Source organism: Anastrepha ludens, chromosome 4 (assembly GCF_028408465.1).
Source record: "Anastrepha ludens isolate Willacy chromosome 4, idAnaLude1.1, whole genome shotgun sequence".
In the NCBI taxonomy this organism is placed as follows: Eukaryota; Metazoa; Arthropoda; class Insecta; order Diptera; family Tephritidae; genus Anastrepha; species Anastrepha ludens.
In genome coordinates, this window is record NC_071500.1 from 86,611,792 (window position 1) to 86,637,921 (window position 26,130).

Sequence of the window (26,130 nt, forward strand, 5' to 3'; positions counted from 1 at the left end):
GTTGCTTACTTCTGTAATTACTGTCAATTACGTAAATATCTACTCTGACAAGCAAACGGCAATTACAACGGCCCTGGGCTCGTTGTTTGTGCATTCGAAATTAGTCGGGGAAATGCCTGACTTTTCTCCCTCGATTGCATCCGAATACTTTGATACTAGGCTCATTTGGGTTCGCGGTCACAGCGGTAAAGAGGGAAACTGCTGGGCTGATGAGGGTTTCATCGCAAAATGAAAAGATTGGGGTTCCTTTGAGAACCTGTGGCCCGTTCGTGGAAAGATAGGACTCCCGTAAACTCAGCGAGCGCTGGGATAGTGCATAAAAATGCAAAGTCATGAGATACTTTTGTTCAGGTATAGATCGGAGGCGCTCGAGGGAACTGCTGAGGTTAACAAAGCCGCAGCTCTCGAGTTTGGTAGGATTCCTTACCGGACATTGTCCATTAGGTGTCCTTGCGGTGAGACTTGGGATTGCCTCATTTTTTTTCTGCAGAAGCCGTGTGTAGGACGAGAAGGAACCATCTCAGCACCTTTTTCTCAGCTGCATTGCTCTCGCCGGGCAAAGATTTAGACATCTGGGCTCTCTTTTTTTCGCTATACTTGCGGATATTACGGGCTTAAATATCACACATCTAGTGAAATCCATCAGTAGCTTGGAGCGGTTAATATGAACGTAATTAGCCACGGTTGGTCGTCATCCTTTAATCCGAAACCTCATCTTCCTTTTTCCCCATGTCTGGTTTTTTCGTTTCTCGGAAATTAATGCGCTCGTTCGCTGATGCAGTAAGTCTGGCATTTCTCTAAATATCAGGAAATGTTACTTTCGACAGAATTCAAAGGGGGTTTCAGCCTTCAAATAGTATTGTTAATACTTTACTTCAATCTGTTCATGAATTCAAAGATTAAGATGTAATTTTTGACTCTCATTAACTTTATTCTTACTCAATCTTAAGTTTTATACGGCCTCGAAGTTCTCGGATCCCTTCACTCTCAAATTACTATCTTCTTCCTTTGTTTGCTCTAGATTAGAGTATGCAACATTTATCGAGAGGCCTTGCAACCAATTTTCAATTGATAGGTGTATAGAAGGTTTTCCCTAAAAATACTCTCAGGTCGTTAAAATTCCCAAATCCTATCTTTCCTATAATTTTAATTAACTTAAAGTCTCTAGAGAGCAGAAGGTCTATACTCTCACATTCTTTTTTTTTAGCGTAAATAAAGGAGAAATCTCTATTACGGAGCATTTACTTGCATATCCGTACTAGATCTCTACGCCACACTTACCCATTTCATCTTAAATTGCATAATTCGTGTTATGTGCGTAATACTCCTTTTGTCCGCGCTCTAAGATCTCAAGTTCTATTCCGTTTGACTTTGCGGTGTCGAAGAATGAATTTTATACATTTCTACATGTTTTTTTAATGATATTTATTTAAATATTTATAGTAATCTAAGCTCTAAGTGGTCTGTAAAAACTATAACGATGTTTTAGACTTGAAATAAATGAGAAAACGAAAAACGAAAGAAAATATTTCCACGTTGTTCAGTGCAACGTTAACGAAGCGACTTAAATACTTAAGTATTTTCGGCCAATGACTATCACTTCAGGGGCATTCGCTAAAAATTTATAGTGAATGCTTTATGCTGATACAACAACTACGACAACAGGAAAAGTCAGGCCTACAGTTTTTGGAAATAGCGGTTGTTCCATGATTTACTGTAGATACTTAAATATTCTGTCAGTGGGTGGACAAATTTGTCAATAAATTTTTTCCGCTGATATCCAGAGTTTTTTTTGCCCTAAAATACTAGAAAGTTACTTACTCCCTTTTATAAAGAGACTTCTTTAAAGCAAGTAAATGGAGGTGACTACTTAAGAAAGCTTTACCTAGATATCTTTCATATTTCACGGCAGTTTTCCTAACATTTTTTGCCAGAAATTACGTTTATTCTGAGTTTAATAAAATGATATATTCCTGAAGATCTTAATCTTGGGATATAATTACCTATCAGCGCCCAAAATGGCAAACCTTCGCACAGGGAGTATTCATTCAGACCATTCAAAACATATTAAAATATCTCAGAGCAATGTCTCGAAATTAGAATTTCTTGCTTTCTCTCAATCTGAATTTCTTCTTACTCAATGTGGCATCGCTCTCTACCTATACTCTTTTATATGTACTCTGCTTACGCCCATAACATAGTAAATACTCTCTTCAACATTTGTGTGTTTATTTAAATATATTTTTATCTCACTTTACAGGCAAACTTTACTCAGCAGGCGGTCTCTCTTCTATATTGCGGGAGCTTTCCGATGACATTGTACCCGCAGATGGTGAGGAAATCTACAATCCATTCACACCGGTTGTCTCCCCCACCGAGGATACGCCCGCACACATTGACAAAATGTTCCTGCAGACGTCATCGGGATATCGACCAGTTGAGCACTGCTACTATAAACATTCGTTTGTCGGTGTAGGTAGTATGGGAGGCGTTAGCGGTGGCGGAGGTGGCAATGGTGTTGGTGGTGGTGTAGGTGGTGCAGGTGGCGCCGGTGGCAGTGGGCGTTATGGCGGTGCACATCGCTTGTCTGCCGCAGGCGGCAGTTTGGCTGGTGGTTTGGAACATGCGGGCGTGTTGCGGGCGAGTGGCAGTTTCGGCGATACGCGTTGTCTATTGGATGCCGAGTGTGGAAGGTGAGTGGGGAGTAGTTAATGGAAAATAACAAATAAAAATAACAATAAAATGAAGCGTAGCGTGTGGGCGTAAGATTTTGCACTGCTGCTAGCTAAATCTGCAGCGATGTGTTATTACGGCAAATGTCACGATGGTTGCGGAAGAGTTGACATTTTTTTGTTGCAATTTTCATTTTTAGAATGAAGAAATTGAATATAAAAATATATGGTTTCACACACGCTTACGTATGTATGCAAATATATACGAAGAGCACACACATATTGGTTATTAAATAAAATTTACGTGAACTGAGTTGCTATTCATATGCATGATGACGCTGCCCTTATTTGGCTTAAATAGAAATATTAATAAAAAATATAAAATTTACTACGAAACCTATACTGGTAATCGTGTGCATGTCACACTTACGCCCGCACTTTCACAGAAACGAGGCGTTGACTAGTCATTTGGTCAACGTGGCGTATAAGCAACTTCAATGGCCGATGGCATTCGTTTCCAAGTATTTGCTTGCTCAAGTGTGCCAATCTATTATGCATGCAATTTGATACTTGATCAACTGGATGGAAATCAGCCAAGTTGTCAGTTCTCATTTCAGATAAATCATTGATTAATTATTACACTAGTTTACACAAATTTTGACCTGTGCTATTTTACTGCAATTTCTTATAGAAAATTTGCACCTGGATCCGTATATGAAGTTAGATATTAAGAAGGTAGCACAGTTACTTCTGGAAACAGTGTGTGTAGTAAATTGCCATTATATCCGGCTGTAGTTAGCCACTTTCAATATAATATTTTGAAAAATTATTCTCTATCTTCAAACTGGGTTTTGATGGGATGTGCTAGGGCTATCTTTCCAAGCAGGTTGGATTGAAAGAAAGGGAAAGTCTGCACGCACATAGGTACTTCTGTTTTCACTGACTGCTGCAAGATGGAAGATGGAGTTGAAACGGGGATTTTCTGTAAATCAGCCAATATTTCAATCTCCTTAAACTGTCAAAAACTGGTAGTGTTTTTCAAGCAGACGTCTTCGCGATCCTGCAGGGATCGTTGTTGAGAGGTAGACGTAAATATCTTTTCCCATAGTCAAGCTGCCATCAAGATAAGGCCATGTCGTTCCCATGTTGCCGCTTTCTTCTAGTCAACTCCTGCAAAGAGGAGATCAAACACCTCAAACGTGCAGGAAACACTTCTCTTCTCTCTCCTCTGGGTTCCAGGGTATGGGAACATAAAGGGAAATGAAATTACCAATCGTTTCAGTTGTCCCAATCTCATACATCGGTCTCCTCATGAACGTTGTTAAAGAGAAGATGCACAATTTCTTTTTCAAAAAAAACGGCAAGATATCCTTTACCTTACCGTGTGTTATCTTAAAAACACTTCAGCTTCAGTACGACAGAAGTACAGAAGATCCCCGCCATTCAATTTCTAAATTCATAGCGGTGTTCACCGGTCACTGGATGGTCGGAACTCATGCGGCGAAGCTTGAACATTCGTACAACCCCCAGTGCAAAAGCTGTGCGGATCCTGGAGAGAAAGAGACTGCAAATGTTCGGGTCTGGTGGCTAGGAGCTTGAGGTTCCTTAATGTGGCTCTTGGGTTGAGACAGTTCTTCAGCCTATATCCCTTTTCTCTACTCCATAGTTTTTTTTATTTATTATTTATTTGCTTTTTCGAATCAGTTTTACTTGGGAATTGGAGGGTTAAATATTGAAATGAATAGCAGATGTGCCTAAAAATATGTAACATCTGCCGACGATAAATATTGCTTTCCTCATATATGAAGAAAGATTTAAGTTTAAATAGAAGAGCCTTATTGGACTTGAAATTTGGAAATGTTACTAATATTCGAACGATTAAGATTGGAAATGAGGGAAATAGGCTCTTCATAAAGAAAAGTATGGTGTCCGAGGTAACTACAATCACGTATATAGTGAAGTCAGTGTAGACAACCAACCATTCGAAGTTGTGAAGGACTTTCTCTACTTTGGGACCAGCATCAACAACAAAAATGACGTCAGCCTGGAAATCAAACGGAGAATAACTCTTGCCAACAAGTGTTACTTTGGGCTCATTAGGCAATTGAGAAAATTGAAATTTGAATAGCTCGAGTCAAGGAGCACCAAGAGATTTGGTGGCTCCTAAAACACTCACGGAGACAAAGGCAATGTGAGAATTGTCCAGATTCTTTGGCAAATCGGTAAATATCCTTCAGTTTTAGAGAACGAATATTACTCAGTATCACGACATCGGAACCCAAAACTCGTAGCCTTGCTCTAGCAAAGGCAAGACACTCACAGAGAATGTGCTCAGTGCTATCTGACTCCTCCAAGCAAGACAGGCACATTGGGTCCTAAATGATTCCTATGGTGCTCATATGCTGACCCCATGAGTTGTGTCCTGTAATAATGCCGACCATCAACCGAACGTCTTTCCTTCCAAGTTTTCGTAGAAAGTTTAACAGTTTTCTGTTCGGACTTGTCACAAAACACTTTGTAGATTGTATATATAATCGCCGATCCAATTCATGATTTCTGCTGAACTGTTTCTGATTATTGGCTCTGGCTCTTGTGGGCGAACCGCTGATCCACGGTAGGCCAATTCATTGGCAATTTCGTTTCCTTGAACACCGGAGTGTCCTGGAATCCATATAAACACAAGCCTGTTCTGCCTTGCGACAGAATTAAGCTTCTTCTTACATTCTTGAACAATTTTTGAGGTTTGCTTCGCGTTCTCCAGGATCTTTAGTAGAGCCTGACTGCCACAGAAAACTCCAAGCAATTTCCCGCTCCTTCTCCATCCTCGATTATTCATTCAGGATGGCAAAAATTGCCGTTTGAAAAACAGTTGCCATTTCCCCCATAACATAGTGATACTTATTACTATCGGCTTCAGACCCTGGAGACTATTAGACTCCAGACCCTATTTCATTCTATGACTCATCGGTAAAGGCAAAGGCAATTGATAAGCACAATTCTCTCGCGAAGGACGAAACTGGCACTCTACAAAGAGCTTATCATTCTCGCCCTGCTATATGGCACAGACAATGTCAGTGCTCGGAGCCTTCAATAGAAAAATTATCCGTAAGAGTGGAACAGCGGCTACGCTGACGTGGCCATGTCAACCGTATGAAAGAAGACGCTTCATGTTACCCAAAAAGCGAAATGCCATATCTCCGTTGAAAGGGCCAAGTGCTGCTGTATTATAGATTCGGTCAAAAATCGACTCAGGGTTGTAGCGTCACATAAGAAGATGAGACGAAGTAACAAAATACACAACAAATAGGTGCAGCAACTTTATACTGATTCTTTTTTTAAATAAATGCCACATAAAATATTCAAAATAACAAAATATACGCCATCCTGATTAGAAATCTTCTGATTAACAAATTCCCAAAAAAGTATCTCCATTGGACGCCAGGCCGTGTGAATATGCAAATAAAAGGCAACAATCCAGTAATCTCTGGCTGAATAAACAGGTGCTTACGTTATGTCCTACACTGTAAATTTCATTAGTCGAATTTATTTTTGGCTGTCGGTAAAAAGCTGGTTGCTATTTTTAGGCAATAAAAACGGGCACATCCGCCATCGCATATCGCAAATCGCAAAACATAAAACGCACAATCGTTGCTAATGCCTATAGGTCTGTATGTATGTGTGTGTGTGCGCTGTGGATGATTGTGTATTTGCCTTGCATTAGCAATAAAATGAGTCTCATTTGCAAGATTTTCGACATTTGCCTTATAAGCGTTTACGCCTACGCAAATTACAAGAATTCTGCGCCTCAAAAAAAAAAAAGCAAAAGAAAAAGAAGATTAAATCCAAAAATATGCAAAAAGGTCATACCACGTAGGCTCAGCGATTTTATGCGATGCGTGCAAAGTCGTCAACAAATACGAAACAGAGGTAGTTGTGTGCGTGGTCTGTGGGGTGCAGCTGATTACGACCATACGCCTACGTCTCTAGACACGACGTCCGGACACAATGACCGTCTGAGCAATGAAGCTTCCATTTGTAGATCGGGGAAAAGGTGCTTGTGGGCGTTGAAATGTGCTTCTTTGGTGATACCCTTACATTTTTGGTGTATTTGTATCGAATTCAGCGAATGACGCTTTTGAAAATACGCAGTGTGCGAGAAAGGCACGGAAAATAAAGGAAAAAAATGTTATTGCCAGTAATTTAAAAAAAGAGAAACTTATCGCAGGCATATAAAAATAGTAATAGTTACCATTCGGTGTTGTTGTACTGCCATTCACAACAATGTCGTAATTTAAGTGAAGGAAATCTCTTGGCTATACTTTGCAAAATGTATGCATATAAGAACATTCATATATATCTAAGTTCGGGTGGATTATTCCTCATATAAAAAAAAAAAAATAATAATAATAATTGGTACGTTTTTTCGATACGAATTATGAAGTTTATTATATTCTTAAGACTCCCATCAAAAAGTATCGAAAAAATTTTGAGAATAACTTGAACTGGACCAAGTACTACCAAATAAATAAAATGAGTTTTTAAAAATATTTTTTTCAAAAAAATTAACTCACATGGTAAGAGAGTTGAAACTTAGAGCGTGCGAATAAAAATGCTGAAAAATTTTAGCAACATATATTATATAAAATAATAATATTTGCAAAAAAAAAATTTTTGTTGGGAATGGGTTAATTTTCTAAGAAATCAAGGAAAGTGAAAAAATACCTTTACAATTAGGTGACAAGAGTACCACGGATACATTACAAGTATCACTAGGGTGCCATTTTGATGCCATAATGTAGATCACTATCTGCAAAAAATTACAAAACTTAAAGAAACAGGCAGTTTTAATCAATGAATCGAGTACTCTTTTCCTAAACCCACCTTCGAGGGGCTCTTCAAGACTAACATCCCGTCAAGAAGAGTGTGTCAAACTCAAAGACCATGGAAAAGAGGGGGGAAAAATGTCAACACGCTCTAAATGATATTGGGTATTGAAGTGAATTGCAAGGCCGATGAGCTAGCCAGAAATAATACGAATCTTCCACTGCTTGAAAACAGAGGCAATATTGGAATTCCTATGGCAACTTGCAAATTATGGATAAAAAATAATTATCTCCAAAAAGCCAATAGGTCATGGAGAGGAGAAAATACTTGAATTGCAACCAGGCTAATTTGGTCGCAAATAGATAAGAAAATATCAGGAGAATTGTTCGTCGTCTCAAGAGAGAACATCTCGAAGGTCGTGGCTTGCGTCCCTGGTCATTGGCTGTTAGGTAGGCACTCTTCTAGGCTAGGAGTATTTTCTCCTGAATACTGCACAAGTTGTAGAGACGAGGAAGGGAATATACAGTACAACAGTTCTTCTGAAATTGTCTAATCTCAGCTAGAAGCAGGACAAGGTTGTTAGAAAAATACTTCTTTGACTCTGTTACGGAACTACCCGGTGTTGGGATAAAACCTAGTCTACGCTTCATAAGAGCGTCTAAAGAGTTCCATGATAAATAAATACTAAGGTTTCCGTGTTACACAGCACTACCCCGTTGTGGTACCAACTAGAGAACTGCCCCAGGCTATCCGCAGAAGGCACATTAAGGAACCTCAAGCGCCTAGTCGCCAAACCGGGATATTTGCAAATAAAGTGTGTAACAGTCTCTTTGTCTGCAGGATCCCCACAACTTCTGCATTGGGGTTGTGATCACCCAGTGACTGGTGAGCATCGCTATGTGTTTGGAAATTTAATGGCGGTGGATCCCCAGCATTTTAAGCCTCCTTCTTCTGTCGTACTGAGGCCAACGTGTTTTGAGATAGCACACGATACGATAGAACTCTGTCTGTTTCGCGCTTTTTTAAGAAAGAAATTGTGCAGTTTCCCTTTAAGAACGGTCAAGGAGATACTGATATCTGAAATGGAGACAACTGAAAAAAGTTTAATTTTCCTTTAAGATGAGAACTGTTTCTTGCACGTTTGCGGCGTTTGATCTCCTCCTTATAGGAGTTGACCAGAAGAGATCTGCAACATGGCGACGACAGGGTTTTGATCACAGCTTGACTATCAGAAAAGATATTTAGGTCTACCTCCCAACAACGATCCCTAAGCATTTTGCATGCCTGCAGGATCGCGAAGAGCTCCGCTTGAAAAAACACCACCAGTTTGCCTCAGTTTAAACTAAATCTATCAAAACTGGGTGTAGTTATTTAAATTTTCTTTAAATCTATCTTCCAAAAGTCAAAAGTCAAAAAAGGCATAAAAAATTTCATTATTTTGATGCCTTTAATATGATAAAATTGCTTTTCTTCAAATTATTTTCCTTTATTCAAAATTGGTTTTTAAACAAGCGACCTTTTACTCTTCTCTCACCTGAGGTAGTTTAGGTTAGGTTAGGTTAGTCAGGTTGCTTGTCTAAAACAAGCTTTAATTCTCTAACTAAGTTGCTTAAACCACTTAGATATTTTTAAGAAGGTAATTAGTCCCTCCAGTCCACATTTTGCAAATTTGCCAGGTGTTCCAAGAAATAATCGACAAGATATTTGGCACGGCTTCTTCGAGGTGCAGGACATTCACAGATGAGGTGTTGTTACAGACTCAATTTCTTTTTCACCTGAGATACTTTTCGAAAAAAGAAGAATTTAAAAAACTTATTTTATTTATAAAAAACTCGATTTTTGAGGTATTTTCAAATCCATCCAGTTCAAGTAAATTTTAATATTTCCCCGAAATATTCTAGTGGAAGCCAGAAAATATATTTTTATATTTGGAGAAACACCCTAATGTATATATATGTATGCATGTGTATATGAATAACCGTTCCCGAAAATGGCTACGTGCCACTGTTTTAGTGCCAAATATTTACATTTAAGCCTTTTATGCCAATTGTTTTCATGTTTCTTCAACACATTTTCTATTGGATTCCTCCTAAATCCAATCAACTATGTTATTCACATATGCTTTCCCTTTTTCCTCTCTCCTCTTATAGGCATCATCGTGAGATCACGTCGAACATACAATTGGCCTGCGTCATTCAACGAATTTGGATACTCATCTCGAATATCTGTCACGGTTTGCTAGCTGGTCTAGCTTTGGCCCATTTGCTATTCGTATTAAGCAGTCATCCGATGGATTGGTCGCGGGTACTTAGTCTTGCTGGCGAGACTGTATCCAAGGGGCAGGGTGCGGAGGTAGCAGGAGCAACAGTGACAGCGACAACAGTAGCTGCGTCAGCGGTGAACGGTGGTGGCGGCGATGTCGGCGGTGTGGATGTCGATGGTAAACCTACGCTAAGTGGCACGCAGCAAACATTTAGCTTCGTGGAGGATTATGCTTCATTTGCTGAGATCTATCTGAATACATTCTATTGTTTGGCGATTGTCTGCATGGTGTCGGTATTTGATCGGTAAGTTTGTGTGTGAGGGAAAAAATTTGCTTAGCGGTTTCGAATTTAAATGGTGATAAGAAATCCTGAAATACGTATAAAGATAATAAATAGGAGAAAAGCGCAAAATGCATATAAAAAATAGTAAAGAAAAAAATAGTACCCTACACTAATGGGAGGATGGTAAGCTCAGTACCAAAGCTGTTCACTATTGCATCACGCAAACAGCAGAATGATAGAAAAAGTTGAAGTTTAAATGAAAACGCGCTTGAAACAGATGAATGATCTCCGAGTGGCGTAATGGTATTTTTATACTTGGAACATCAACATATTTGGATGATTTGCTTTCAATTTGCCTCAATGTAGCTCCTTTATTTTTGTAAATCTTCCTGTTTTACATAAATTCTGAATACGAAGTTAAGAACAAGCCAACCTTTTCCTAAGGCATTAAAAAATGCAATTACCAACACAGGTAGAACTATAGCTTTGCGCATTCACAATGTAAATGCCTATGAAAGAAAGAGTAAAAAGTGTTGCATACCTCAGGGGTAACTGGAGAAGTACTATTTGTTATTTTAGATTCTGTAGGCTTTCATGTTCATTTTATGTAAATTCTGTCAGAGAAGACCCCTTGCGAAATTTTCTGAGAAAGAATTTTCTCGAACATTTTAACCCTCTAGCGACCTTGCAAATGCATTCATTTGAAAATTCTCCGAAAAAGAGTGAAGCGATCCTATTTCGAGGGCGCCAATAGGTTAAAATATTCTAAAAAAATATTACTCGTGAAATTATATTACAGGGTGGGTCATATAGCGTTCTCTTTTTGAACCATCTAATTTTTTGAGAATGGTAACACAAATGACATGTCAAATGTGTTCATAATTTACTTAAAGGTTTGACATTTACGAAATGGGACGCTATATGCTTGAACGAAATTGGGAAATATTGAAAACCTATTTCCAAAGTGGTGAGTCTTCTTCTTCTTCCGCGGTTACAGTAAATGGCGAGCGTTACCGTGACATGCTCAACGAGTTGTTTCCAAAAATTGAAGAGGATGACATGGACGACATTTGGTTTCAACAGGACGGTGCAACTTCACTCGAACTTTTGGCTACCGTTTTTGAATTTCGATATCAATTGGCCGCCTCGGAGCTGTGATTTAAGCTGGTTGGACTATTTTTTGTGGGGAGCCGTTAAGGACAAATGCTATGCGAACCATCCAGAGACGATTGACGCTTTAAAACACGAAATCGAAGTTGCCATTGGAGCTCATTGAAATTGGAGCCCAAATAATCGAAAATGTGCTTTCTTTATTTCAAGTTCAGAATTTCCCCAACATTTTATGTTATTGAGCATCCACAATTGAGCACTCACACAGATAGTGAAAACCTATTTCTTTTTGTTGTACGGCTACCCTATCTTCCTGACATGGTCTCCCAAAGGCCAATTATGACCTTTTATTGTTGACGTAATTCTGAAAATGTCTGCTCGTTGCTTTCATAGCAACTCGTCAATTCTGTAGTTGTTGAAATTGTGACGCGTTTGTTTAGTTATTTTGCAGATATCCGTGTTAGTCCATCTATCAACGGCCTGCTTCTGGAATAGAAGATCTCCCTTTTGCGCACGCCTTTCAGACAACGAATTTCAACCGCTTCAGATTCGTTAAAGGATGTTCCCTGTCTTGCTAGTTCATCAGCTTTCTCATTTCTTTCCATGTTCCTTTAGGTACCCAGAGCATTAGCAAAGCTTTAAGATTAAGCTAAAATGGCTGCTTGACTATCTGAAAAAATAGTTGTTTTTAATGGTTTATAATTATCCTGCATAATTATCCTGATAAGGGAAGCTATCTTCAGAACCTTGGCTTGAAAGATACTATTCCAATTCCCCAGGTGAAAAGACTTGGAAGTTTCGAAGTATTTCGAATATACATCAGAGTCGACGCCGCGTCCATCTTCGGTCCGTCACTGTAATTTAAAAATTAAGTTTAAAAATTAGGTAGGTTCCAAAAAAATTTTACCTACGAATGCAAAAAGCTTTGCTGATGTTACTATATATGTATTATCCCTGGTACTTTCATTCTAAATTAGTTTCATTCTACTTTGGGACCTAAATTTCTGCACTGGTTAAAAAGTTTTGGTTAAAAGTTCGGGTTAACGCGGTTGAACTGATGCCAATCTAAAAGTTTTTTTAAATGGGAGGTTGTAGCTGCTTTTGTGATAGTTTAACTAAGTCATTGCACATCAATTCCAAATGTTAAAGAATGCAGGTGGTCGCTCTCGCTTATCCAACAGGACAACACCACACTTTGCTGGATTCCTGGCCACTCTGGAGTAGATGGAAATGAAAGAGCGGATGAATGTGCAAGGAAAGGCGCAGAGCTTGACCTTCAGCTAGTGGTAGAGGACATTAGCATTCCACTAAAAGAACTGTATACTGCAATTGACTTGAGCGTAATCGAGGAAACCATAAAAATGTAGTCTCTGACTACTAACTGCAGGGTGTCCAAAGCGCCCTGCCAAAACTGAATCTTAAAAGGGCAAAATATCTGCTTGGCTTTATTTCAACTACCAAAGTCCTCAAAAGTGTTATAACGGGTCAATACACTATTGGTTCCTAGCCAGGGGAATGGGTGTACCTCACAATGACTTTTGCATGAATGTCCTGAACTTCAAAGACTCCGCGCCAAATATCTTGGCAATTATTTCTTTGAAAACCTGAAATTTGCAAAATGTCTGATTGGAGGGACTTCTTAAAAAGATCTAAATGGTTTAAGCAACTTAGTTAGGGGATGGAAATCAACTGCAGTTATCGCACTGGGCCTTAGAGCCACCAAGTGCCTTGTCTTAGGCAAACCTTACCTACTAAGTCGTGTTCATTTCGGGTTGTACACTCTGACATTGTGAATGAATATAAATACCACATTATTAATGAACTTGTAACCAAGTTAATATTGTTTGGGTATCTGGACACATGAGCATAGTGGGAAACAATCTAACTAACGCATTTCCTATACAGTGCTCTGAAGGATGACTAATAAGACTCGATTCGTCTGCAACATCAGTGAAACCGCATGTCCACTAATGGGTCTGTAAACAATATGAGATCAGGCAAGCGGCATTACTCGTTGTAGAAACTTTTTCGTTATTTTACATATAAGTAATATTGACCAAGTTTTTTCTAATATCGGTCACCCCTCGGCAGACAATAGCAAACCTCCGAGTGAATTTCTGCCATGAAAAAGTTCCTCATAAAAATATCTGCCGTTCGGAGTCGGCTTAAAAGTGTAGGTCCCTCCATTTGTGGAACAACATCAAGACGCACACCACAAATAGGAGGAGGAGCTCGGCGACACACTCAAAAAGGGTGTACGCTCCAATTATATATATAAACTTACATATCTATTTTGTCAATGGGGGAAAATTGTTGATATTTTCACTGGTCATTATTGTATTGTATATTTGCCACGCATTTAAGGAGGTTACGACAACATCTGTTCCTCATGAATGGAGGCTGCAAACTCAGCCCAACACTTTATCAGGTATTGTGCTGCGTTCTTCAAACTCGAGTTACAGCCTCTGATTTGTTGGAAACTAATGCTGGTATTACTCTGCCACTCTCTGGAATTTTGCTCTTTCAGTAGGCTGGATCAAAGAGAGAGGTGTTAAAACAGTGATTAAAAGTGAAAGAAATTTTAACTTTTTTAGTGTATCGGTGTTTATTTCAGTGTTCTGGCGTTATGAAGATCTCAACCTCTTTGCCTGCCATAGTATTCTATTGCAGTGTTTCTACGTACTGTCGTTTTACTCTACCAATTTTACTGATATATTGCATTTTTTGATTTTTGTTTTAAATAATGCTTTGATTTCTTTTTAATTTTTTATCTGAAAGTCCGGCTAAAATTCTATAGAAAATAATTGCTTTGAAGTACACTAGCAACAGTGCAACTAAGACAGGCTTGGGTATAAACGGTGATAAAACGTATATGATACTTTTTACTAGAAGATATCGGACCAATACGGACTATATGACTCCGAAATACAATTGGGCGAAGAGTTTCCGAAAAGATTCCAAAGAGACGGTTATACGTCTATTGGGTAACCGGACATAAGGGCATTGCAGGAAACGAAATTGTAGATGAGATTGCCAAAAGCGCTGTTTACATCCCATTTGAACAAGAAAACGATATACTGAAACCTTTAAATACGGTATACAATGACATTGCTGCGGACATGAAAACACGGATAGACAGGAGGTGGAATAATCTAGCCACTTGCAAAACCGCGAAAATCATGTATACACAAAATGCAGACAAATACGGCCGATTCGTACTAGCTCTGTCTGGAAAAGGAAGCAGAACTATCGTAGGTACACTGATAGGCCTCAATTTGTTAGCGGCAAGACAAGATCACGCATACAACATGGTAATTGCAAACAATGCTAGCTGCAGATTTTGCAATGAACTAGAAGAGAGGGAAACTCTTGAACACCTTCTATGTTCTTGCCTTGCATTAGCTAGAACCCGAATGAAATGTTTAGGAGCTCTACAATATGAGAGGTTAGAATGTCTCTCGGCGTTAGAACTTCAGAGCTTACTTAGATTCGCAAAAGACGCAGGCTTATTACAAGAAGCCTATTACAAGGAAACGTAAGGGTCAAGCTCCATCTGGTACTGAACTGAAAGCTTGATGGCTTTCATCCATCCAGGTAAATCTAACCTAACCTAATTGTGTGTTTCTCCGTAAAAGAATGCCTATCAGATATAAAATAGAACAATAATTACACCGCTGGACTTACAATAAATATTCACACTCCTATATAGTATTCCCGTAAAAATTGTTATAAATTTAAAATTAATAGGTTTAACTCAATACTGTTTTGATAAAATTACATATACCTGACTTCTATGAGGGCTGATCTATTCTTTTAAACTTGGCTATACCTGTATAGACTACTATATGGTAAAATGTTTTCCTCTGATCATTCTGAACATTTTGATGTGTTAAATACATACTTTCTAATATATATTACGATGAACCGTTAAATGCGCAAAATTCTAATATTCCGGTGCATGTTAAATACAGCCATTTCATTTATAATCAGTTTCACCCAGTTAGCGATTTTAATTACTAAATTCTTTGAAAGTAAGAATTGAGTAAAAAACGCTTCGTATGTAACCAGCATGAATATGTTACTGCTTAAGACTAGGAAAGCTGTGTATGTCTGTATGTATATCATCTATTGTACGTAACAATACGACCGCAACCACAACTGTGAAATTATGAAGCAAGTCATGTGTGCAAGAGCAGCAGCAATGTTTGAATAAATATAGAAAGTGGCTACAAAAAATTGCTAATAATACAGCGTTTGAGAGTTAAATAAATGCACACAAGCGCTTATAAATACAGTAGATTTTGCACAAAAATAAATGTATGGTTGGATGAACATGAAAAAGTGCACTTTGCGATGATAACACAGATCTGGCTGTGATATTTTTAATAACCTTCGGACCAGAATAAAACCTCAAAATATAAATATAGCAATAGAAAAATGGCATAGTCACAAACACTTACATCCAGTATGTGTGTATGTGAGTGCTTGTACATATTTGAGTATATACTTGTGTATTTATATGCAAGTGTGTATGTGCATACATGAATGGGCTTAAGAAACATTTTACCTTAAAACTGCAGTTCACTTAAGAGCGCAAACATTCACAGCCACGTGTAATGACTTGCGATTTGTTGTTGCTCTTTTTGTTTTCTCTTGTCACAGTTGTGCACGAGTACCGTTTTCAATATGCTAGAGACGCTTAAGCTTGCCCTCAGCGTCTCCCATCTCTATGGGCCATATAATGACTACTACGTCACTGATTTATAATATACGGCACAGTTTTGCTGTAGAGAAGGCCATCAGCTGACTGTTTGCCATTGGAAGCGCACGAGTATTTTGCGCTACTACGCTGCATATTTTCAAGTGTTTGTAAAATTGACCTTTAACGAATCGGCTGCAGCACGGAAGGGCGCCTAGAGAAGATATAGCAAATAATTGGAGTCTAAAAAGGCTTACTGCAATTGTTTATTGCCATTTCATCACCATTTATTTTTTTTGTGACAGATTAAAAAGAGTTTAGAGAATTGAGAAAAATTTATAAATAATAAAAAAAATAAAAAAATAAAAATTATAAAATAATAAAAATTTTGGGAAATTAAAACTGTTAAAATTGAAAATTATGAAATTTTAAGAAATTAAATGTCTTTAAAAAATTAAGAACTCAGAAAGTTAGACAATTCAGAAAGTTTTAGAAATTAGAAAATTTCATAAGTTCAAATGTTTAGAAACCTTAGAAAATTTCAAAACTTCAGAAAATTAGAAAATGGTGATCATAAAAATTTATAATATTAAAGCAATTCAAATTTTTTAGAAACTGGTAATATAGTATTAGCAGATTTAAAAATTTCTCAATAGAGTGTTAAATTTCTTTAGTAAATTTAAAAATACAAAAACGATAGAGAAAATTGGAGAAATTTTAAATTATTTTGAAAGTTCCATACATTTAAAAAATTTTCAAGCTATAAGAAATTAAAATTCAGTTTTGTTTAGTAAATTTAAAAATTTGGAAATGATAGAAAATATTGTAGAAAATTTTGAATTTTTATTGCTTAAATTTTTTTAAGGTTCAAAAAATTTTGAAATTTTAAAAATTATAGAAAATATATGTTAAAAAAATATGGAAATGAAAAGTATGGAAAATTGTAGAAAATTTAAAATTTTTATAGCTTAAATTTTTTTTAAGGTTCGAAAAATTTTGAAATTTTAAGAATTTCAGAAAATTTAAATTCTTTAAATGTGGAAATTAGGATATTTCAATGTTCAGAAATTCAATATTTTTATTTTATTTTATTTAATTTCATAATTTTCGAATATTTAAAAGCTTTAGAAAACTCAAAAATTTCAGAAAATTATGCATTTTAAAAGTTTTATTTAAAAGTTAAATTTTGTTTAGCAAATTTAAATATATAAAAATGGTAGAAAAAATTGTAGAAAATTAAAAATTTTTTTAGTTTAAATTATTTTGAAGTATAAAATTAAGAGAAAAATTATAGAAAATTTAAAGTCTTAAAATGTGAAAATTAGGATATTTCAATATTTTATTGCTCAGAAATTCAATACCTTTACAAAATTTAAAATATTGTAAAATTTAGGAATTTTAAGAAATTAGAAAATTTCATAATTTTCGAGTATTTAAATTTAAAAATTTCAGTAAATTATGCATTTCAAAAATTTTTTAAAGAAAATTAAATTTTGTTTAGCATATTTAAAAATATAAAAATGTTAGGAAATTTAAATTTTTTTAGCTTAAATTATTTCGAAGTTTATAATTACGAGAAAAAAATTAAAAAAGTTTAAAAATTATAGAAAATTAAATTTTCCTTCTTAAATTAATGAATACTAAAATTGAAAACTGGTAAAAAATTCTAAAATTTTAGAGCTTTAAATCTTTTAGAAACTCAGAATTTTGGGAAAATTAAAATGAAAAATATTTAGAAAATTGTAATTAAAGAATTTTAAGAAATTTAATAATTTTGAAGTATTAAGAAATTAGAAAATTTAGAAATTTAGGAAAATTTTGTGTAGTAAAATCTCTATAGTAAAATCTCTGAAAGTTTAAAAGCTTAAAACATGTAAAATTTTTCGAAAATTAAAAAAAATTTAGGAATGAGAGAGCGGAATTTTGAGATTTTCAAACTTTGAAATGTTTAAAAATTTCAGAAAACTTAAATTTTTTCAGAAAAATTTCAGCAAATTTCGAAAATTTTAGATTGCTTAAAAATTTCAGAAAATTTCAATTTTTCAGAAAAATTTCAGAGAAATGTCGAAAATTTTAGAATGTTTAAAAATTTCAGAAAGTTAAGTTTTTAGAAAAAATTTTCGGAGAAATTTCGAAAAATTTAGAATGTTTAAAAATTTCAGAAAATTTAAGTCAAAGTAGTCAAAGTAATCAAAAAAATTTCCCAGAAAAATTTAAATTTTTGAGAAATAAGAACTCGAAATTTCCAAAATCTTAGAACGTTTAAATTTTTACAAAATGTAAATATTTAAGAAATAAAGCGAAATGTAAAAATGTCATTTCTGTCGAAATGACATAAAAAGCTGTGTGTGAAATATGAACGTAATTCTGTTTTTATTTGAATGGTCCATGTAAATCGTCCCGCATGGAATATGACATTATTCAAATATTCAGCGCGTCCTCGCACGGTAGCACCAACTCAAGAGGAATAATTTTCTATGACTCTGTTGCACAGATCTAACCAAAGGCCTGAGTTATGTTGATTTTGAGGGCATCAGTAGATTTCGGTTTATTGGCATGGACTAAGGCCTAACCATTTGCTCTTAGCTAATTTTCGCAATTTTATTTCTTGAATTTCGTCTTGTATTGGTCCCACCTGGTGTCCCTACTATCGATTCGATCGAGCAGACCTTTAATTTAGGCAATTCGCGCTGCCTCCCGTTCACCGCCTATGTTCTTATGTCTGAACATGAACACACATTTCCGGAGGTGCTGTGAACAGCCTTGTCTAACAGCAGCAGCGTTTAATTCGCTTCATTTCTCCACTTTCCAATACTGTGTGGTGGGTATGGAAAGGAAAGAAGATGCAATTTAGGGTAGCGTACCACACTAATACTCACACAAGAAAAAAAACCTGTATTTATTCTCCTGTGCAAACATTCACATGTGTGGCGGTTGGTAAAAGCAATTTCACAAATTGACTGCGGGCGCTTGAATTGTTATATATTTTCTTACACAAAGTAATATATAATTCCTGCCTGTAATGCAATGTAAAATTAGTACTTATTAGATATTTCAAGAACACATTGACCTTGACGAAAGGGTGAGGGATACAACAAAATCAATATTTAAACGCTTACCGCAGCAGAAATGTAAATTAAAGTAGTAAAAGATAAAATGAGAAAAAATAAATTCAGAAAATTGGTGCACTGATTTAGTGGCCATTGAAAAATGGATCACTAGTTGAACTACCTACTAGTCTGAAGAGCGAAGAGCTGGCTAATACATGGGAGTGATGTGTTGGTTGAGTTGGTTATGCGGCTTCTTAGTACTCTTACTCAAAGTTTTCAAAGGTTAATGAATGCTCATATGGCAGTAGCACGCTAGTATGTGACTGTGTGTGCGTGCGTGTGAGAGTGAGTGCTTGATTGAGATAATACATCATAAATTTAAAACACTTCTTCGCGGTCATCGTAGGCGTGTGTGCTTGTATGGATGGTGGGAGTGCAGGCGTTGCAAAAGTGGTTACTGTGTATGCCAAAGTTCCAGGAATAGTCGCCAAAGAGTCGTTTATCATGGCGCGATAGCGTTCGTCATTCACTGTTGCCTTAGCGCTATTCCGCCGAGACCTCTATGAAGCTCTTATCCTTTTTATCTCAAGATATTCAAAATGAATTTCGAAGTCAATACACATATTGCTCGGGCTCTGCACTAATTTTATTGAGAACTAGAATTCCATATCGTTAGATTTTACAATAACTAAAAATCGATTCTCTTCTTTATTACATCATTTAATTCACCAAGTTCTTCACGTAGCCGCTGGATCTTTATTCGCTGCGCTATATCTATGTCGTCGTAAAGCTCATACAACTTATCGTTCCATCGCCTGCGATCTTTGCCATTGCCCACGTGCATAGTCCAAAAATCTTGCGCAGAATCTTTCTCTCCAACACTCCAAGCGTCGCTTCATCGGATGTTGCCATCGTCCAGACTTCTGCGTCATACGCTAGGACGGGCATGATGAGAGCCCCACTTCCCATTAAGGAACCGGAAATTCCAGGTGCATGCCCTCAAATCGTAGTCCTTAGTTCTTTTGCAGGGGTCATGATCAGTATAGAAAGTTCTCTTCCGAGGCTTTTTACATCTTTTAATGGGGGGAATTTTTAAGAGGCGGGTCCCAAACCCAGCGCACGACCAGCGTTCCTAGAATGCTTCGCCTTCTCACGTTGGCTCGCTCTCGAACGGATGTTCGGAAGCTACCTAGAGGATACTTGGGCTAATCTTGGAAGGTGTGAGCTGCTTGAACTAAATGTAGAAGAATCGTCCTTTCCCCACTTGCGTGGTCTTCTACATATGGAACCATCCATATTCTATTAATATTAATGTTGGCACCAAGTCAATAGTCAGTAAGAACCTTTGTGTTTTTGACTAAATTAAAAAAATAAAAATAAATAAATAAAAAAATAAGTAAATAAATCCAAATAAACCGCTTACATATGTGTAAGTGTTGTTCACAAATACCAGCATTTGAGACACCCCCGCAAATTATTAATTTAATTTAAAAATAAATATTTTTTCTTGGCACTAGATTTCCTATATTTTGCGGGAAATAAATATAGAAATAATTACAAAATGATGTGTCCGGAAAACAACGCCCATACGGCTTTCATCGTCACACCATCACGTCAAACATATCGCTTTCCCACCACATCCATACCCACACATATAAATATGTATATATACGAGTGTATGTGTGCATGTCTCGTACATTTGAGGGTTATTATTAAAACTTTCTTTGTTATTTTTGTAGCGTATGACGTGCTGACATGAATGCGCCTTTGACATTTTCAAAATAGTCTCCTATTTCACTTTTACATAATAATGAAATAAGTACCGACATACCAAAGTGAGCTCATTGCTGGGTGGTTGATGAGAGAATGAGTAGGAGTGTTTATTTCAGTACTTTTTTGTTATAGTTTTTTTTCTTTATTTGTTGTTTTTTTTTCTATTGTGCCATTTGGCATCACCTTTAGAGCGCATAATTCTGTTGCCTCTATAGCATACTTTTGTAGCTACATTTTTATGCATCTGTGTGCAATTTTCTTTCTTCTACACAGTTTGCATTCTAATCATCCAAACAAACCCCAACAGGAAACTATGTAACACGCGTATATACTATATAAAGGGTGATCAGATTGGAGGTGCTTTTCCAATATAGTTTTTTGACAGATCACGCTTGACTATTGTCATACTGATATGGGTGCCCGGTCAAAGTAACATACGGGGTAGCGGATGGGCAAGCAAGAAAAGGATTAGACATAGCAGAGGCGGTGGCAGTCTCCACCCCACTGAACACAATAAAAGCATGCATTGCTTCGCACTATCATGCTTTAGTCGAAAGAAGATGGAAGCAATTAACTACATGTATTACAACAAAATCACATGGCCGTCGTACAAAATCCAAAGGACGAATCACCTGTTAGGATGTCCTCGACAAAACATTTCACGCATCACAGCAACTCTTACAGGGCATTGGAAAGTAGGGGATCATGCAACCAGGCTCAACCTCGCCTTCAACCCATCTGCAGGAGCTGTCAAGCGGAAGGGGTGAAGGAAAGTCTTTTCCACTACTTATGTGAATAAAGAATTTGCTGCTATACTTGGACCTCACTAAATGGGTTTGACTTAGAGCAAAAAAATAAAAAAAAAAATACTCAAACACTTCAACAACAATAACAACTGTCATACTGAATACTTAATTTTTTTTTCATTTTTCAAATGTTGTCCATTTCACCGTTTGGTGCGGCCTATGGGCTGGATGTATCATCGTCCAATATTTCTTCAAAGATGAGGCTGACGGCAATATAATGGTGAATGGCGAACGCTATCGCACCATAATAAACGTCTTTGCTGATGCCGGAAATTGAAGTCCATGATCTCCATAATATTTGGTTCCAACAAAACAGCGCTACTTGCCATACAGCCCGTGAAACAATGCATTTACTGCGTCATCGCTTCGGTGAGCAATTTATCTGTCGTCTCGGACCACTGGATTGGTCCCCAAGATCGTGTGGTATCTCACCTTTGGACGTATATTTGTGTTATTTGTGGGGACAGGTAAAGTCTAAATGCTTTGTGATCAAACCAGCTTCGATTAGGTATTTGAAGCCAACATTGATAAAGTTATTCACGAGATACCGACCGAAGTCCGCCAGGCGGTAATTCAAAATGGGATTATCTTTAAAAAATAAATCTTGTTTTATTTCAATTTAAAATCTGATACCTTTAAATTGGTCATCCTTATAAATACAAATTCTGCACCTTCTAATCTAACGTGCTTGCTGCCTTAGCAGGTGGATTTTCCACATTTCTGTGTGCACCACTTGGAGATTGCATTCATCGCGGGCCTAAATTCACGTTTTTATATCAGTAGCTCGAAAAAAGTGGAGTACATCCATAAGTAACAAGCTTAAGGAAGATCTGGTGAGGTCCGAGGGTAAGATGATCGTATACTTAATAGCATTAGGCTGCTTCTAACATGAAGAATCGACGCCTCTAGCAGCCGCTCGTTCCGAAACACACGCTGCGCAGTTCGGGAGGCTTTTAAATTTCATGTGTGAAAGTAGCTCCCCCACAACCATCTCGCTTGTTAGCTTTGATCATGTCTCCCACGCGGATTGCATTCCTCGACTTCAGTTAGGTGTTGAATGGAGGTAGAGGTGAGCGCAGCCATAGAGGTTTTATAATGCAGATAGCTCCTTCCTCAGATTTCTAAAATTTTCTTACACCCAACTATATTTTTTGGATACATTTTATATGCGGAATGCACCAAAAAAACCAACTTTCCTTATTTCACTAACTCGGTGCATTCCTACAAGGGCACTGCTTGCACCTGTATACACATCTGAAGTGCAGTTATTGTTCGTGTTTTGTGTTGCCTGCATTTGAAAAATATTTTGACCTTTAACACGTCAACTTTTTCAACTTAAAATATTTTCTGCAGCTGCTACACACAGCTGCTCTGCTTCTACATTTTTTCCATTTTACTATTTGCGGTATTTTTTGTCTTTTGCCCTTTCAATTCACTTCCGTGCATACAACGAATTGTTGTTCTTTTCATCGTAACTGCGCGGTACTTACTATTATTATTTGCTTTTGTGTGAAATATTTTTAAATGTCAACTTTGTTTGTAATGCAGAGAATTATAAGTGCATGCACTCTCAATCATATATGTTTGTGTGTGTATTTGTATTGCATCTCAACTACACCTGCACATGCTTGAACTCTGATTGGGTGTGCGTATGTGTGTAGGTGGTGCATGCGCGTGCATTTGATTTATTCTATTTTTCATTACTTTTATTATTTTGTATTATCTGATTATTATTACATTTCGTGTGGGGGAAAATGGCTCTTGTGGTATTCCTTCGATATTTTCGTGTATTTCGGTGGTGAAGGCATGAAACGCCAAATACGCCGAATGCCACCGCTGCATTCATTGAAATTTAAAACTAAATGCAAATGTATGTAAACTATTATTGAAAAAAAGGTAGTGAAAAAAACTTATTTAGAAAAAAAAAATTCCAACATGTTTTGTTATTTATGGTATGTCAGCCGTTGTTAGACTTTCTCTTGCGGCTATTCATATTCATTTGAGATAAATAATTAAAGGAGCGATGCTGGGAGTAGTGGCGGTTATTTATGCGGCAGCAGGCTTGGAATTCACAAAATGCCGAATTTGAAAAACGCTTTTTTTGACACGAAAACTAACTTTTAGAGCATTTTGATTATTCAAATGTGCATTTCGGCTTGAACTTTTATTAATGGAAGGGAGTATTTCTGAAATTTAAAGGAGAGGACAGCAGAGTAAATAAGTCAAATGAAATATGATGAAGTTTAGTTTTTTCCCAGGTTTGTTTTTTAAATAAATTTAAATGCTATTCTTCTATTTAGGATTAAGGTAGAAACAGTTTCTAAAATTGAAGGCGTTGAAAATTGAAGAAAAACAATCAGTATCAATTGAAAATCGTTTTTATTCATTAGATCAATTCTTTATTTACAAAAAAGAATGAGAATAATACAAAATATTGCTTCCCCTGACGTAACACATGCCACTGGCGTAACTGAGTGGGTTGCTCAGGTACGTCTGAAAAAAAAAAATTCGGTCGAAAATTCATCATCACTCATCGCTATGGTGGGTAGCAGATTTACAAAAAAAAAAAAAAAAAATGTTTGCTAGATATTTGATCTGTTTATTGGAAAAACCAAAAAAAAAAAGGATTTTTTTCACTCTTAAAAAAAAAAAAATAAAAAAATTGCTACCCGCGAGAGCCACAAGTCCACTCAATAACAAATTAAAAATTCAAATCAATCAGTTCAGTACTTTTCGAGAAACAACCAATGCCAACTTGGAAAAAATAGTGTCGAGAAAAAATGGTTAACGCGCTTATACGTAGGCATCGTACCCCAAACAGGTCTCGTTTAAAAGAACTTTAACCTCTAAACTACAACGAATTTCAAAATAAAAATTTGCAAGAATATTTTTGAAAGTATAAACTATCATAACATGAAAAAAATCGATTTTTTCGAAATTCTAGACCAGAAAGGTGCCTTAAGAAATATTTGGCTTGAAGCTTAGCGCTCGTGCTATGATTTCTCCTTTTGAAGTTAATATGATAAACCTCCCAAATAAATTGTTAAATACCTTAAAAAGAAATAAAACTCTTTTTGAAAGTTTGATTTTTTGCAATTTCGATCTCTCTGCAAGATTTTCTGCACAACTTTTGTAAACCAAAATATTTCTCTTCTTTCCGACAAGAAAATTTTGACCTTTTGTATTCTTTTCTTGACAACTTCTGTAAAAAAAAAATAATATATTTAGTGAACCTCACAACCAAAAGAATTATAATTAATAACGCTAAACCTTTTGCAAGAAAACGACTTAAAAACAAAAACGCTTTTTTAAAAAAAAAAAAACAATTTTTTTTATATTAATAAAAAATAATGTTAGCTGTTTGCAATTTTGACTTTAACGCAAGTGTTTTTTAACAATTTCTGTAATTTTTTAGTTTGTTTTTGTTACAATAAGGCTTTTCGTAATTTTTAATTTAAGCCAAAAGCTTCTTTAACTTCAGAAAAAAATTTGCTTATGTTGCAACAAGAAAATTCTGAGACTTCGTAATTTTTAATTTAAGCCAAAAGCTTCTTTAACTTCTGTAAACATTTTATTTTTGTTGCAACAAAAAATTGTTTTTACTTCCATTAATTCCGTCTTCCACGCAATCTTCCCTTTAAGGCAGAAGTTTCTTCATAACTTCAGTAATGTTTTTTGTTTTTTTTTGTTACAATAAGAAAGTTTTGATATTTCGCAATTTTGAACTCAAGGTAAACGTTTCTTCATTCCCTTTCCATAAAAAAAATATTTTGTTGAATTAAAACTATTTCGAATTTTCGAAATTTTGACTTTAACGAAAGAGTTTTTTACAACTTCTGTTAAAAAAATTAATAGGGTAGCAAAAATAAATATTTGTCTTTTTGTAATCTTCACTGTGAGGCAAAAGCTTCTTGACACTTTTTGCAAAAAAAAAGAAAAGAAATAAAAAAAATATTTTAAACACAGCTAAATTTTTTGACACTATTCGCAATTTTTTTTTTTTTAATCAAAGAACTTTTAACTCCAAACAGCTTCTTGATACCTTCTGCAAAAATTTTGTTTTTATTATAACAAGCAAATTATTATTTTTCGCAATTTGTACTTTAAGACAAAGGCAACCTGATACCTTTTGCAAAAAAAAAAAAAGAAAATGATGTTATTATAACATAGACGGAAAATTGTTTGATGCGTAGAAAAAATATGTTGAAAATAAATAATTTAAATTTTCACAATTTTGACATTAATGTAAAAGTTTCTACACCTTTTTTGCAAGAAAAAAAATGTTTTTGTTGACGTTTTTGTTTTTAAGTCGCAATTTTGATTTTAACGCAAACATTTCTTGACCATTTCTGTAACAAAAAAAAAACATTTTTTTAATAATCAAATTTTAGCTACTTGTAATGTTGACTTTAATGCAAACGCATCTTCACACTTTTTGTAGAAAATATATAATAGAAAAAAAGTTATTTGCAAACCTCCCAACCAAACGAATTAAAATCAATAAGGTCAAATTTCTTGATACCTTTTCCGCAAAAAAAAAAAATTAGAAACAAACAAACATTTTGACCTCAGAAAAAGCTGCTGGACTCCTTTTACAGGAAAATTGAAAACTAGAAAAACATTTTCGGCTTTACGAAATTCTTACTTTAA

At 35.9% G+C, this 26,130-nt stretch overlaps 1 protein-coding gene across 3 annotated transcripts in view; it reads left to right on the top strand.

Moving 5' to 3' along the window:
- LOC128860072 (uncharacterized) overlaps positions 1 to 26,130 on the top strand; it is a 35,031-nt gene that overhangs the window by 6,198 nt on the left and 2,703 nt on the right. For all 3 annotated transcript variants that reach the window (XM_054097316.1, XM_054097318.1, XM_054097315.1), the window contains 2 exons: positions 2,261 to 2,693; positions 9,647 to 10,063. In XM_054097316.1, coding sequence (XP_053953291.1) covers positions 2,261 to 2,693; positions 9,647 to 10,063 — 850 coding nt within the window. The remainder of the gene's footprint in view (positions 1 to 2,260; positions 2,694 to 9,646; positions 10,064 to 26,130) is intronic.